General features: G+C 37.0%; 1 protein-coding gene across 2 annotated transcripts in view; it reads left to right on the forward strand.

Annotated features, from left to right (window-relative positions):
* DPP10 (dipeptidyl peptidase like 10) overlaps positions 1-14,444 on the forward strand; it is a 252,548-nt gene that overhangs the window by 49,356 nt on the left and 188,748 nt on the right. For both annotated transcript variants that reach the window (XM_082764039.1, XM_082764038.1), the window contains exon 3: positions 5,841-5,936. In XM_082764039.1, coding sequence (XP_082620165.1) covers positions 5,841-5,936 — 96 coding nt within the window. The remainder of the gene's footprint in view (positions 1-5,840; positions 5,937-14,444) is intronic.

Genomic DNA, 14,444 nt, shown 5'->3' on the forward strand with positions numbered 1-14,444 from the left:
GCAAAGTGATTAGTGCTAAGGTGGTAGAAATGTGTTGTTATAAATATTTGTTTTTGCAATTCAATTCCAATATTACTGTTTTAAGTATTAGATTTCTTTCTCTATTTAGTTCTGCCTGTACTGATGGGTGTCTTTTAGACTTCATACAAATTCCCTAAGCACTGTGCATCATTCTGCTTCTTTTTAGGGGTATAATGATAATTTTAGACAGTGGCTGTCTGAAGCTTCTTTAGTCTTTATAAAGCATTTCAGTGAAATTCATGTCAAGGCAAGATTGGATTTATTGATATGTTAAATCCATCAGAAATGATCTGTTTTACTTACAATTGTTCATACATTGTTTTGTCCACAATGTGAGAAACTCTTAGGTCCACGTACACTAGTAGTTGTAAAACTAATACGTTGTCCTTTGACTTATCTCAAGCTTTAAGCAACATCTTTCATGCCTTGTTTGATAGAGGGATCAATGCTTTTTAATCAGCTAACAAGTTGTGTTTTTTTGTTTGTTTGTTTGTTTTTTAATTCTACATGTATGTAAGGTACATGCAAAATGCTTCAAAGAGGCTTTAGCTACTCCTAAAACACAAGTACTGTTATTTCATTACATGAATTATTGCTTGAATGGACAAAAACGGATGTATTTTGAGCTGTTAATATTGTAGCTTCTGCTAAAGTACAAAATGCAATATCTGTGTCACAATTATGGTGGTGGCTTTAGTAAACAAATAATGATATTGGTAATATTTTGGTTCCTGTATATTGTTTTTCATCTGTGATAATACTTGGAAGCTTTAGAAATATGTTAGTTTTCTCAAGAAGGAGACTGAAAAATGGAAGACCAGGCCATTTCAGTCGTGTAATGGATTAGTAGTAGGGTCTGAATGGCCTCCCAGTCCTGTTACCTGTCGCTGGGACTCTTAACAGCTCTCTGTGAATGTTTCTCTGTGGATTTAGTAGGAAAAAAGCAGAACAAAACCATTGTGTCCACCAAATATAAATTGTTATGTTGCTCTGTAGGTGGAAGTAGAAGGCTTGCAGACAGCTATCCCTGATAGTTTTCTCTGCAATTAGATAAGTGTATTGAAAAAGCAAGTACATGAGGATATCAAAGAATATAATCATGTTAAAGTAAAGGGCTTGAGTGTGGAAGAACCTGGAGTTTCAGAAAAGTCTGTCTAGGCCAACTTAATTATGAAACCAGTGATGTTTTTTTAGTGTGATATTTGGAGAAGATTACTGGAGAAGTATTTAAGAGACAATAAAAGAAAATACTTTGAGAATAATAACTTTCTTTCTTTATATTGTGAATTAATGGCCAGTGCAGGGACAGAAATAGCTGTTTCTCAGATATTATCATTATATGTCAATATAAACACAGGTATCTTACTTGTTCTGTTTTTATTTTATTACATTTTTGAAGTTTCATCATATACATGAACATACTGAAATAGTCACAGGTAGACTTTCTGGGGTCAGTGCCTCACTCCTGCCTTTAAATCAGTGTGTTTTCAAGCTTTGCATCGTGGCAGGATGTGCCACATGGTAAGAATTACCTTAAGACCTCGTGTAAATCTGTATTTCAAAACCGAGGAATGTTCAGTTAGAGGTACTAGAAAATGAAAGCTTCTGTATTAAAAATGTTCTAAGAGTTGTCCAGACACTGCCACTTTTGTTGAGGTGTTTTGCTGCAACACTTAAGGCTGATCCTCTTTTTGGGAATGACAGTAGTTCTACCTTCATGGTAGCTTACAGTTTCTGAAGATGTGGCAGACTTGAATGCTGTATTTGGGACTCCTTTGCTGACATATGTTGATGTCAGCATTTAAGCCATGTTTGCTGATGTGTGGTAATTACTGTTGAGCAGAGTGGCTTCTGAACTCTAGCGAAACATGGTTTGATTTGACACCTCTTGATGGGGGGAAGGACAGCTTTGCAGAAAAATTCCTTTAGGGAGCATGTAGGTCAGCCAAACTCATGGAAGATATTTTTGTGAAATTGTTTGGAGTAAAGTCAAGCTCCAGGAATGGAATCTATTGGGATTATGTCCAGTGGGTAAATATTCTGTTTAGAACAGAGTTGGGACCAACCACACCATTTCTCATGTTGCTCTTTAAATGAATAGAAAATGAACTAAAATATTTTTTGCTGAAGTAGATACTCATTACAAAAAAGATTCAAGCTTCTGTTTAATTACATATAGCCTCCATGTAACTACCATAAATTATCAAGCAAGTTTTGATATCTATTTTATGTCAAGTTGTTTTTCCTTTTTTGTACAAACGTAATACAAACTAAGCTAATTTTCAGTTATAGATGTTAGCTTGCACACAGTTAACTAGTGGTGTTTCTCCACTTTTCAGGCATCATTTAATATCAGTCTTTTATTTCCAGTGTTAAAACTTTTTTTAATCCCCACAGAAAATTCAGTAAGGAGTTTGACTTAATATACTGCACTAAATAATTTCTAATTTTAGTTTCTAAGTTAGAAAGTAGATTTTGAGGTTTTAGACTATTTTTAATTACTCATTTGCAAAAATAATATACTGTAAACTCATGAAAAATAATAAGGCTATTAAATTTCTATTTTTGCCATCTTCTAGTTTAGTAAACATGAACAGGTTTGTCATTTTGAATAAATATGCACTAGTTGTTGAACTGTTAATGTGTTTAAAGTATGGTGTAGTTATTTGTTTTTTAACATTTGATTTTGTTTATATCTTTTGTAATCTTGTGTTCATTTTCTATATGTAATTTCATACCAAAATATAGAAATCCATGGGAAATAGTGTGAGGACAGTGAAATATGATTCCTTCAAGGAATAATTCATTTAAATGTAAAATGGAAAAGAAAGAGAGCTAGTAGGGCATTAGGTAATGTGGTAATGAACATGCAGTGGAAAAAGGTAGACTAGAAATAAAGAGTGCTTTGCAAAATGCATACCAATCTGTGCCTGTGCTCAAGAAAGATTTACCCAGGAGAGGGGGTAAAGAGAGCTCACATGGTGAGAAATTCATCTTGCTATACATAAACTAAGCATTTGGGGAAGGTAAAGTACTATTTTTTTATTTTTTTTTAATGTCAAATCTATATTTTACTCAAAAAATACACAATATGCAATATTGTCAGAGCAGAAAGCTAGTGTCCAAGATTACAAACAAGGCTCTATTTTGGACGTGACTTTGCATTGCAAAACAACAACAGCAACAAAAACCAACCAACCAACCAACCAAAAAAACCTCACAACTTTTCAAACATATATTAAAGTCGTTTGAAGATGCTGATTGTTTCATCTTAGAAATGCTAACATCAATTTTAAAAGTTACTCTAAAATCCAATTTATTTCAAGATTACTTGTCAGGCTTGTGAATTAAAAGACAGAAAAGCAGAACTGGTATGCCTTTCTTCTCTGATAGTCTTCTGCACACACTTGATGTATTGTTCTATTGAGTTTTATTAAAGCAGTTAAAAAACAATCTGTGATAACTAAACTGTCTTGGGCAAGACAATTTTTGGCAGCATAACAGCTTGTGTGATCTTGATTGATAGTTGGTAGACTGGCAATATATGAGGGGTCACAACAAATAGAAACAGAGACTCATGAAAGGTTAGAAAGGGAATCCGTCTGAGATCACAAACAGCATCAGGACCAGGGTCTGTTATACCAGAATGAGCGATGGAAAACAGCTTGTGGGATAGGTAGTATGCAAGGTTATGGAGAGTGGGGAAAATGGGCTTATGAAGAACCCAGTATTTGATGCTGTTAAGTCTAAGGTAGTGTTTTGAAGACAGGAAATATATTTGTGGAGCTGAGCAGGGCATATGTAACAACATATGCTTACTTTGAAGATAAAAACTCCATGTGTGGCAGGAGAAAGAGTTATCAAGGTCCCATGATGTGTGAACAGAGGGATTAGGTATAAACCGTGAGAGATGATGTTACTCTGCTGTAAAGCTCTGGTAAGACTACAAGTGGAATATTCTGTCCTGTGCTGGACTTGGAGACTAAAAAACAACCCAAATAGACTATTTTGATCCCTGGAAGGTAGGAAGAGGCCAAAAAGCTTATTTAAGGATTAGAATGCTTCTCTTGTGAGAGAGGATTTGAAAAACTCTGCATGCTTAGCATTATATCATGTACAAGAGGAGTTGATTACGGTGACTAAGTGCTTACTGAGAGCTGGGAGGCAGGTGCATGCAAAACACAGAAATGCCATGGAGTGAGCAGCCATGGTGGCCTTGCATCTATCCTAAATGTGTGGCTTGCATTAGAAAGGAGTTTGTCTCCAATGCAGCAAAGATGCACCTTATGAATACTAAATGAAGCGGCTGCAGCAGGCAGTGTTGACATTTAAAAGGTCAACAACAACAACAACAAAAACAAAACAAACAAACAAAAAACACACCAACAAAACATGTTGTTCATTTCTGTAAGTTTTCAGCCAGGCCTCTAATTGAGAAATTTGGCTGCATAAACACTGATAACTGAACAGTGCTGGACTTCATTCACTGTGAAGGGCTCATATTTTCATCTGAAAGGCATTACAGGATACTGCTACCTTTACAAAGCACGTTTTCTTTGTTAAAATTGTGCTGTAGCACATTGGGTCAACATAAAGATGACAATATTGTTCCTTGATTGCTGTGATTCTAGATACTATTTCCTATGGGTCTGTCCTCAGTGGTGATACCTAATATCAGCAATCCAGAAAGACAAAATCTGACTGTAAAAAATAAAAGCTCCTTTCACAAAGAGAGTAGTTTGGAGCGCCCATATGTTGGAGAGAAAAGCTCATAGAACAGAGGGATACTGCTGTAATCTATGACAGTCCTCCCTGATAATGATAAAATGATTAAAAGACTCAAGTAGGCAGCTGTCTGGCTGATTGTGTAGGAAGTGAATAGGTGCATATTTCTGCTAGTGCACTGGGGACATACAACACAGCTTTTGGCAACTGCAGTTCTTCTAAATAGACTAAAGCCATTGAAATACATAGCTGATATATATGAATATTCATTGGAAGCTTTGTGTTTTGACAGCAAAATAGTATTTTTGCTTGAATACTGCCTCTGATATCACACTTTTGTGTGACAGTTCACCTTTCAATCTCTAAAACTTGTCGTTTAGTTAACCTAAAGCACAAGAAAAGCAGAATTTAGCAGAGTTTCCTTTTTCATTTCTAAAGTATGGAAATGATTTTAAAAGCTGGCACCTTAAAATAAGTGTTGGCCAACTTTCCAAAGTACTTTCAGGGCCCTATCATGTTTTGGGAAAAACACAAAGCTGATAGCCAAGGTTAAAAAAACAAGGCTTCAGTACTTACCACTCAAGAACAAGTACAGGCCATAAAATGTGCATTTGATTTTTTTTTTTTTTTTTTCTCCCAAGGTTTGGATCCTAAAATACATGAGATTGGCTCCAAACCAATTACTTACAGGAGTATGTTACTTAGTTTCTATTTGTAAAAGGTGATCAATATGGCCTTCATCCTGTGGCTGTGATGAAATTCTTGTATTGGTTTGAAATCAGTTTTCTCATGGAGTAGAGGGGTGGGAAGAAGGAGCTATACTGCTACATTGCCAGAATAGTAACTAGCCACACACTTCATGTTTCAGCTGTCCTGTCTGTAAGGTACCAACTAGTGCTTTGTTTCCTCAAGCTTTACTGAAGAAAAATGAAACTACTACTTCCAGTGAAAAACGTTAGAGCAAGGTAGTGTTATTGATTTCAACAGGACCTCTGAACTATGTATTCTAGTCCTCTAATTCCAGTGTTTTGCAAACTACACTAATTATATTGTTTTAATAACCATCATAAATGATCCTGTTATTCTTATTTTAGATGAACTTGCAAATTCATCTGAAACCAGATTGTCTTTGGAAGATCTCTTCAGAAAAGAGTTCATAGTTCATAATCCAGAAGCCAAATGGATTAATGGTAAGTGTATTATCTCTCATGTAATTTGAATCTAGGTGGTCATTTTAAGAACTGAATGATGTCACTACCATTTGAGAAAGAATCAGTTAAAATCTCAAACTCTCTTGAAATTGGCCGGAGCCCGAGTTTTCCTTGTAATGTCTGTTTCATTAATTTTTGAAATGGTTTTCTAATTTTAAATCTCTGTCTATGCCAAAGTGTTGAAATTGATGATAACCACTTGCTTGCATACAGGTTTATTTTGTGGCGTTCAAAATCCATCTTAAGAAACTCATACAATGGAAAATAATTTTAAAGGTGTCATTCAAAATAACAGAGGATATAAGCAATCTAGTGTAAAACTGATGAGATTGTGCAGTATGCAGCTGGAGGAGAACATCTTGCACATTGATTGGATATTGGCAGAGTAAGTGCATCTGGACTCTGTACAGGAACGTTTTTGTGGAAAATAAGTAGCTACTTACTTTACGCACCTCTTAGAGTAGAATTTGAATAAATAATTTAGAGTAAACATCTAAAAATGTTATCATCTTGACCTCCTGGGAAAGGATGGGAATAGAAATTGAAAAAATGATTCCTCCAGTAAGCATTTCCTTCAGGATGTAGAGAATATTTTGTAGAAAAATTTCCAATTTTACATTAAGAATTGTGAGTTCGAGATGGATTTTAGGTAAGGTCTAATGTTTACCTGTTGCCATTCAGTAAAACTTTCCATATGAAGATATTAATTTGTCTAGCATTATCTTTCCAACACAATATCGTTTCTTCCATGTTTGGAAATTCATACACTACAAAGATTATTGCCATGTAGTTACTTCTACTATAATCCAGTCTTAAATAAGAAAAGCTCCTATATGTTTTCACAGTCCGTTTTCTTTTCTACTTGAAACTGAGTCCACATTTTTATGTGCTTGCCACCAGTTAATAATTCTGCAGATGTTTAAAGCTGTAGAGGAAGTGCTATTCTTTATCTGAGATAATCAGCTGTTGCCAAATAAATTAATTAGTAGAAAGTTATTAAAGTAATTAATAGAAATTGGTAGAAATTAATAAGAAAGCATGTTTCTATTGATCATCATTTTAAGATATATCTATGTAGATATCCTTCAGTTTCCTCTCACTTTCCTTTTTTTCTTTTTAACTTCAAAGGCAATTTTCAAAGGCTTGAAATTTTGCATCAAATATGCCTGCATTGTTTTGTTTCTTTCTTGCTTTATGGATAAGGGCTAGTATTTTTCTTGAAAATAATCACTCAGCCATTTAGTAAGCTTTTTTTTTTTTTTTCAATTATAAATTGATCAATTCAACTTTATTTAAAAGGACATTAAGGAGAGCATATGTAGCCATCAGTTCAATCAGCATTATCTGAAAGAGTACTAGATTTCAGAAAGCATTGCAGTTTCTTGGCATAGTTTTGAAGAAGTGATATGAGAATACATCTTTCCTTAGCATTATTGATCTTCAGATTTTCTAATAGAAAGTGAGAATTTAAAATGCTGCCAGTGAATAATAAAAGTAAGTACTTTATTATAGTACTTTTATAAGTACTTTACTACAGCACATTGCTACTGATAAGGCATGTTCTACTGTTCTGCATTAGATGGCGAAACAGCTTGCTTTACTTAGAATCACAGAATATCTTGAGTAGGAAGGGGGCCTACAAGGATCCTCAAGTGCAACTCCTGGCTCCACACAGGACCACCCAAGACCAGACCCCATGTCTGAGAGCAGTGTCCAAACACTTCTTGAACTCTGGCAGCTCAGTGCTGTGACCGTGGTCCTGGGGAGCCTGTCCCAGTGCCCGACCACCCTCTCGGTGAAGAACTACTTCCTGACGCCCAGGTCTGTGCTGTTACAGATCCTGTTGCTGTCCCCAGAGCAGAGCTCAGCGCCTGCCCCTCTGCTCCCATTGTGAGGGAGCTGCAGGCCGCCATGAGGCCTCCCCTCAGGCTGCTCTGCTCGGGGCTGAGCAAACCCAGGGACCTCAGCCACTCCAGACATCTTGCCCTCCAGACTCTTCACCGTCTTTGCTGCCCTCTTTTTGACACTGTCTAATAGTTTTACATCTATCATGTATCGCGGTGCCCAAAACTGTATACATCACTTGAGATGAGACAGTACCACTGCAGAGTAGAGCTGGAAGCATAGTTTAAAATATGCAGAGTAATTACATTTAAGAAGGTACTGCAGTTAAACTTTCCTGGACTTTCTTTTGCCAAAAAAGCTTGTTAAGAGATTTGTGTATCTATCATATTGCTTCTGTCTTGAATTTTAACTGCTTTTGACTGATTTTAACCCTGGCTATTAATGACAATAAAGACCTGAATCTTTTTTTTTTTTTTTTTTTTTTTTTTTTTTTTTTCCTTCTGCTTGTATGAGATTTGATTTCGTTTTTGCTGTTTAGATAATCTTTGTCAACCTTTCCTATACATAAAAAAGGTGTGCTGGATGCTTGTTTGTTTCCTTCAGATGGGTATGTAGTCAGCACAGTCATGATATTTTTCATGTATCTAAATTAAAAGTGTTGGAGAAGAGCCTGAAGTCTGAGTGACAGCCTGCAGCAGGCTATGCCCTGGGATCCCGTGTTGTACTACAGCTCAGCGAATCACCTGAGATATAGGTACAGATCTGCTTTCCAGAGCAGGGAGGGATATGGGCATCTGCTTAAGGTAAAACTTCTGTAAGGTTCTTTGCTGAAATTGTGAGATGATAAAAGAAATATTTTTCTCTTTCTGTCTTGCTTGCTGCTGGAGGAGCTGTCTGTTCCTTTACTGAGTAACCCTTACAGTTCTGCGTCACAGGAAAAGCATAGGGGGACGTGTATGGCTGCTCAGCATCACATCTCTGCAGGCAAATACAGTCCTGCTGCATAAGGAGGGTAGGTTTTGGGGAAGTGAAGAGAGGACTTGGGAGGTGGCAGGCACCAGCACAGAGGGAATAGCTGGGATGGATTTCAGTGGCTGTTGTTTTGGGGAGGGGATTCATTTTCCTGTTTGGATTTCATTCCCAAAACAAATGATTTTCCATGCACATATGTTGTAAAGGCAAAGATTCTCCAACACTTTTCCTTTTAAAATTTCAATTTGTTTCTTTTGAGACGATGATAAACTATTTCATCCCAACTCAGAAGTATTTTCACTTTTTCAGTCTGCCTTTAGAACTGTATCAAGACAGTAGATGTCTGGTTTTTTTTGTTTGTTTGTTTGTTTTTTAACTCAAGCCCTTGCATTTACTTGTTTTATATTTCTTTTTTCACTGTTTCAGAATTTCCTGTATTAGCTTCAGTAGAGACATGGTTTTCATTTTCTGAGTAATATTTACTAGCTTTGATGATGGCATTATTACTTAGTTTCACATACCAATTTTATCAGCATGGAGAAGAAAGGAATGAATGATGCCTACCCTTGGAATCAGTGGTGAAACCAGTGGACTGGTTTCTGGATGAAATCCCTCTCCCCAGTTCACATTTTATTTTGCAAACATTTACTGTATTTACCAATACAGTCTCTCATTTGTAAATATTACTATTAAGATTAATATACTCTTGCTTTACAATTGATACTCTTGTTTTACAATTTAATAATCACTTCAATGCAATATTTTTTAGATTGTGTATTAAAGTTAGCAGAAAAAGGTGTTACTTGGCTGCAGAAGTATTATTGCTGCTTTATTGCTTTATTCCTTAAGGAGTGAATGAGACAGTGGCATCCCATGTGCTTATTTGTGTTTGTCCCTAGCATCTTTTTCTAGCTGTGTTCTGCCTTTATCACCTAGGGACTGAAATGTGTACCCTTTGCTGGAGCTGGTGCTTTGCTCAAGTCTCTGTTGGCTCTCGTTTATCCTGAAAAAATAAATAAAAAGTGGATCCGGGAGACTTGGCGTGAAGATGGGTGAAATTGCTTTAAGAATTGTAGATAATAAAAACAAAAGTGGTTTGGGAAGCAAAGCACACTGAGATTCCACAGTACAACCTGTGCCAGCTTTGTGCAGGAAATTGTGGTTTAAACCATTTGGCACTTTTTAAAGGAAGCTTCTTCCCGTGCACGAGACAAATGTGAACTTTATTTATCAGAGCTGAGCGAGGAGTGTTGTTTGCTGGTTGATATGGGTCAAGTGTAAGAAATCAGTCCATCGCTGAGCAACAAAAGAACACAGATTCTGCTCCAGAAAGTTGCAGCTGAGTTGGAGCTGACAAACAGGCAAATCTCTATTACAATTACTTAGCTACACATAGCTATAATGTTGGTATTACTCTTGTAATTTGTAATGGATGTTATTAAGAGTGAAGCCTTATTTTTTATTTTATTTTCCTCCTAAATGAGTCAGAAGCAGCCAGGCTGGAATTCAGCCATTGTGCATTTTCAGTGCAGCAGGATCTGTGCTTGGCATTCAGCTATTTAGGCAGTGATATGATGCGTTAATGCTCTGGCAGGGACTTCGGAAGATGTGAGAGAGGTACGTACAGTGGTACTCTTGCCAGCTCTGGATATAGCTTTCATTATTTATCTGAATCTATCTGTACAGAGCCAGGAGCTGGAAGCCAGACCAGAGAGTTGTTTTGTTGCCTGTGGTTCATTGTGAAGGGTTTATTTCTGTAAGGCAGTGCAGGGTTGGACGTTGATTCCCCATGTGGGGAAAAGCAGCATGTTGAAGAACAAATAAAAAAATCCCAGACAGAGCTCCAATCTTTGGAAGCTTTTAGCTAAAACTCTTCTTTCATAGAACTGCAGCAGTGGTGAGAATTACACACCCAGTTTTTGCCAAATCTTAATACCGAGTTTTGAGAAAGTGCCAAAAAAATGGGGAAAGATACGTGGAGTGTCTGGATTGACTAAACTTTCTCTCAGAAACTGCCAAATAGGGGAATAAATGTTTTGATCAGTAGTTTTTCACTGATTTATTTATTTATTTTTTTAATGTTAAATGAAAGAGTTAATGCTGTTGTAAAATTGATTGAGATAGCAGCATGATTAATTTCTCTCATTAGGGAATTGAATGCAGGGGTTTGGGGCTGTTTTTGCACTCAGGATGAAAGTTTCTCTTCAGGTCAGTTGTAGGTGGGTAATTGGTCATTCAGGCCAAGGTTGTGGTGGCAACTATCCCTGGTACCAGGCACAATGTTCCCCATTGTGTCCCTTGATGAAGGAATTGTGGCTCTGCAAATAATGGCTGATCTTGGTTTAGGAAGAAATTTTATTTATTTATTTATAATTGAAGTTTAACTGTGGTAGTTCTTTGGTTTTGTTTTCTCTGCATGTCTCTTGTTACAAAATGAATGTATCTTTAAATTTTATAGGTGAAGAATGCATGAAAGCAGAATATATACTCGGCGTATAAAGCTCCTAAAATTTTAATGTGAACAGGAACTAGAAACAACAAATAGAAATAAATGATTTCATGCTCTATAGCAGAAGTGCAAATAAGAAATCATGAGATAATTTGATTTGCAGGTGTGCATGAATGTAACAAAAACCCTTAAAAATGGATTCTATACATTTTTTTTCTGCATGGACATGGAGATTTCATCTTGCATACTAACTTACCAGACAACAGATGGTGGTCTTCAACAGTAGTTGTTGTTATAAAGCAAATACTAATTTTCTTACATGATGCAGAGGTGCTTTTGTGTTTCAGGTTCAGAGACTCAACCTTGTACAGGAATCTATTTTGATGTGTCAGAAGTTGGCAAAAGAGATCTTCCCTGTGGGGAGGACAGAAGACTGTTCCTTTTATCCACTGATTCTCTGCCCTTCTTTATTGTATTACAACCTGTGAAGTAGAGTTTTTCCTTCAGTTATTTTTTACTCTAGGCTGTATGCAGTCTAGCTTTTAAATAGTGTCATTTAGTGGCTGTTTTAACTGAACTTTCCTTCATGACCATGCTATTAGGATCTGCTGCATATACTATATTTCTTTCTGTTCTTTATTGATATTATTGATGTCTCTAAGGTACCACATGATTTGGTTGCTTAAAAGTGGATCTTGGGTAATTTCTGCTCTGATCAACTGCGTTAAGCCCCACTGCTGCGTCGATACTGGTGTCAGTGTTAATGATCGCTAACAAGCATTAAATAGTGCTATGTATTCAGGGCCATTAACTTGTGTCACCATTGCATTTTGTAAATGACTTCTTAGCACACCTCTCCAGAAATCTCCCTTTCCTCACAGATATTCTCTGTACACTGATACAGCATTGTACTAGATATAACCTCTACACTGTCTTGTACCTCTTTTCACTTGACCATTACCATTATTGACTGCAAAAGTGTTTTTTTTTATGGGCTTTTGTTTTCTGATTTTATTTATTTATTTATTTATTTTTACTAGACATTTTTCCTCTGCAGATTACCACAAATTTCTATTCCTGAAGAGTCTTTTATTTTTTGTAACACCTTACTTATAGTTGTATTAAGAAAGACATGGACAGATTCCATGCTTAATGGGACAAAATCCACAGATTGTGTACATGAAGAAAAATGAAATCAGGTATTCCAGCTGGTGGAACATCAAACTACCTTTTTCCACCTTTAGCCAAAAATACTCATTACAATCTTTCTTCAAACGTATGTCCCATTATTTTTTGACTTATTCCACAACCCAAAGCATTAAAAATTTAACAAAGAGGTCAATGTACTTACAAAATGTTTACTCAGGCAGAGTGTATCTGTCATACATGGCATACTATATTTCAGAAGATGTTAGCAGAATGGTTTACATTTTCCAAGTAAACTTTATAGATATCAGCCTCATGTTCAGGGGGTAAGTATGGTAATTCTGCATGTGAACCCCTAGGAAAGTGGACCAGACACTTAATAAATCTTACTTCTCCCTGTTTGTTGAAGGAAGAGTCTCCTGAGTATAGTGCACGTATTAAGGTTACTATTTCAGTTACCATAGCAATGTCTGTGGAAGTGGGAGACCTTTTCAAGCTAATACATTTTTGACTAAGAAAGCAGCTCTTAATGTACATGAGTAGAAACCTGATGTTCTACACCATTACTAGTATGGATGCTGACCTCTAGGACAAACATTTTTACTGTACGGGAAAACCTAAACAGTGAATTGGAGAACAAGTCCTACGAGGAGCGGCTGAGGGAGCTGGGCTTGTTCAGCCTGGAGAAAAGGAGGCTCAGGGGTGACCTTATTGCTCTCTACAGGTACCTTAAAGGAGGCTGTAGCGAGGTGGGGTCTGTTCTCCCACGTGCCTGGTGACAGGACGAGGAGAATGGGCTAAAGTTGTGCCAGGGGAGTTTTAGGTTGGATGTTAGGAAGAACTTCTTTACCGAAAGGGTTGTTAGACGTTGGAATGGGCTGCCAGGGAAGTGGTGGAGTCGCCATCCTTGGAGGTCTTTAAAAGACGTTTAGATGTAGAGCTTAGGGATATGGTTTAGTGGAGGACTGTTAGTGTTAGGTCAGAGGTTGGACTCGATGATCTTGAGGTCTCTTCCAACCTAGAAATTCTGTGATTCTGTGTGATTCTGTGATTGCAAGTACTGGAATGAGAGCAGGTGAGTTCCTTCCAGCATTCCCTCCCACTTCTTTCTATTATACACGAGGACGTCAGAGAAGTATGTGCTCATTCATTGGCAGGCTTATATACATATGAAGTGTCTCCTTGTTCTGTTTTCCCCAGTTATCATTACTGTTCCTGAGCAGAAGGATTCCTGTTTGCTTACTGGAGCTGTAGTCATTTCACCTTGGGTTGGGATTGTAGTGAACTGCTAACTTTTCCCTTTGGAAGCTGCTGTTTACACATGCAGCTGGTTTTATGGTCCTTCTTACAGGCTCACTTAAATCTGCTCTAATCTTTTTATCAGCAATTGGATCCTCTGCAAAGGAGAACTGCACAGTGGGGGGATATACCTTCAGCCGTAGCTTCATGAGACAGCTCTGTTGGCTGCTTCTGCCTTGTTCCCATTTGCCTAAAGCAAATCCTTTTCATTTTCTTCAGTTTTCTTACTTGTCTAAACAGACAGTGCTTTAATGAGTATGGCACAGTGTCAGTGTTCTGTGGCAGATTAGTAAGCTTTACAGTGTTTAAAGTAATCTTTAAAGAACAAAACTTTATGTATCTAATCCTTATGTTTTGTTGTCTGTTCTTTTTTTTTTTTTTTTTTTTTTTTTTGGATTGAGACAGCAAAAACAGTGCTGTGTATACCATTCTGTGTTGTTTAAACGCTTATGTAATGGACCCATAAAAATGAATTTCTTAAGCATAGATATATCTACATATATATATTATATATAATCCATTTATTATGCCTTTAGACCTTTTTTCCTGCTATTTTAGAATCATAGAATCATGAATCACAGAATGGTTTGGGTTGCCAGGGGCCTTAAAGCCCATCCAGTTCCAATCCCCTGCCATGGGCAAGGACACCTCCCACCAGACCAAGTTGCCCAAAACCCCATCCAGCTTGGCCTTGAGCACTTTCAGGGATGGGGCAGCCACAGCTTCTCTGGGCAGCCTGTGCCAGTCTCACTACCTGCATAGTAAAGAATTTCTTC

The sequence above is a fragment of the Aythya marila genome, assembly GCF_965140915.1.
Source record: "Aythya marila genome assembly, chromosome: 6".
Taxonomy (NCBI): domain Eukaryota; kingdom Metazoa; phylum Chordata; class Aves; order Anseriformes; family Anatidae; genus Aythya; species Aythya marila.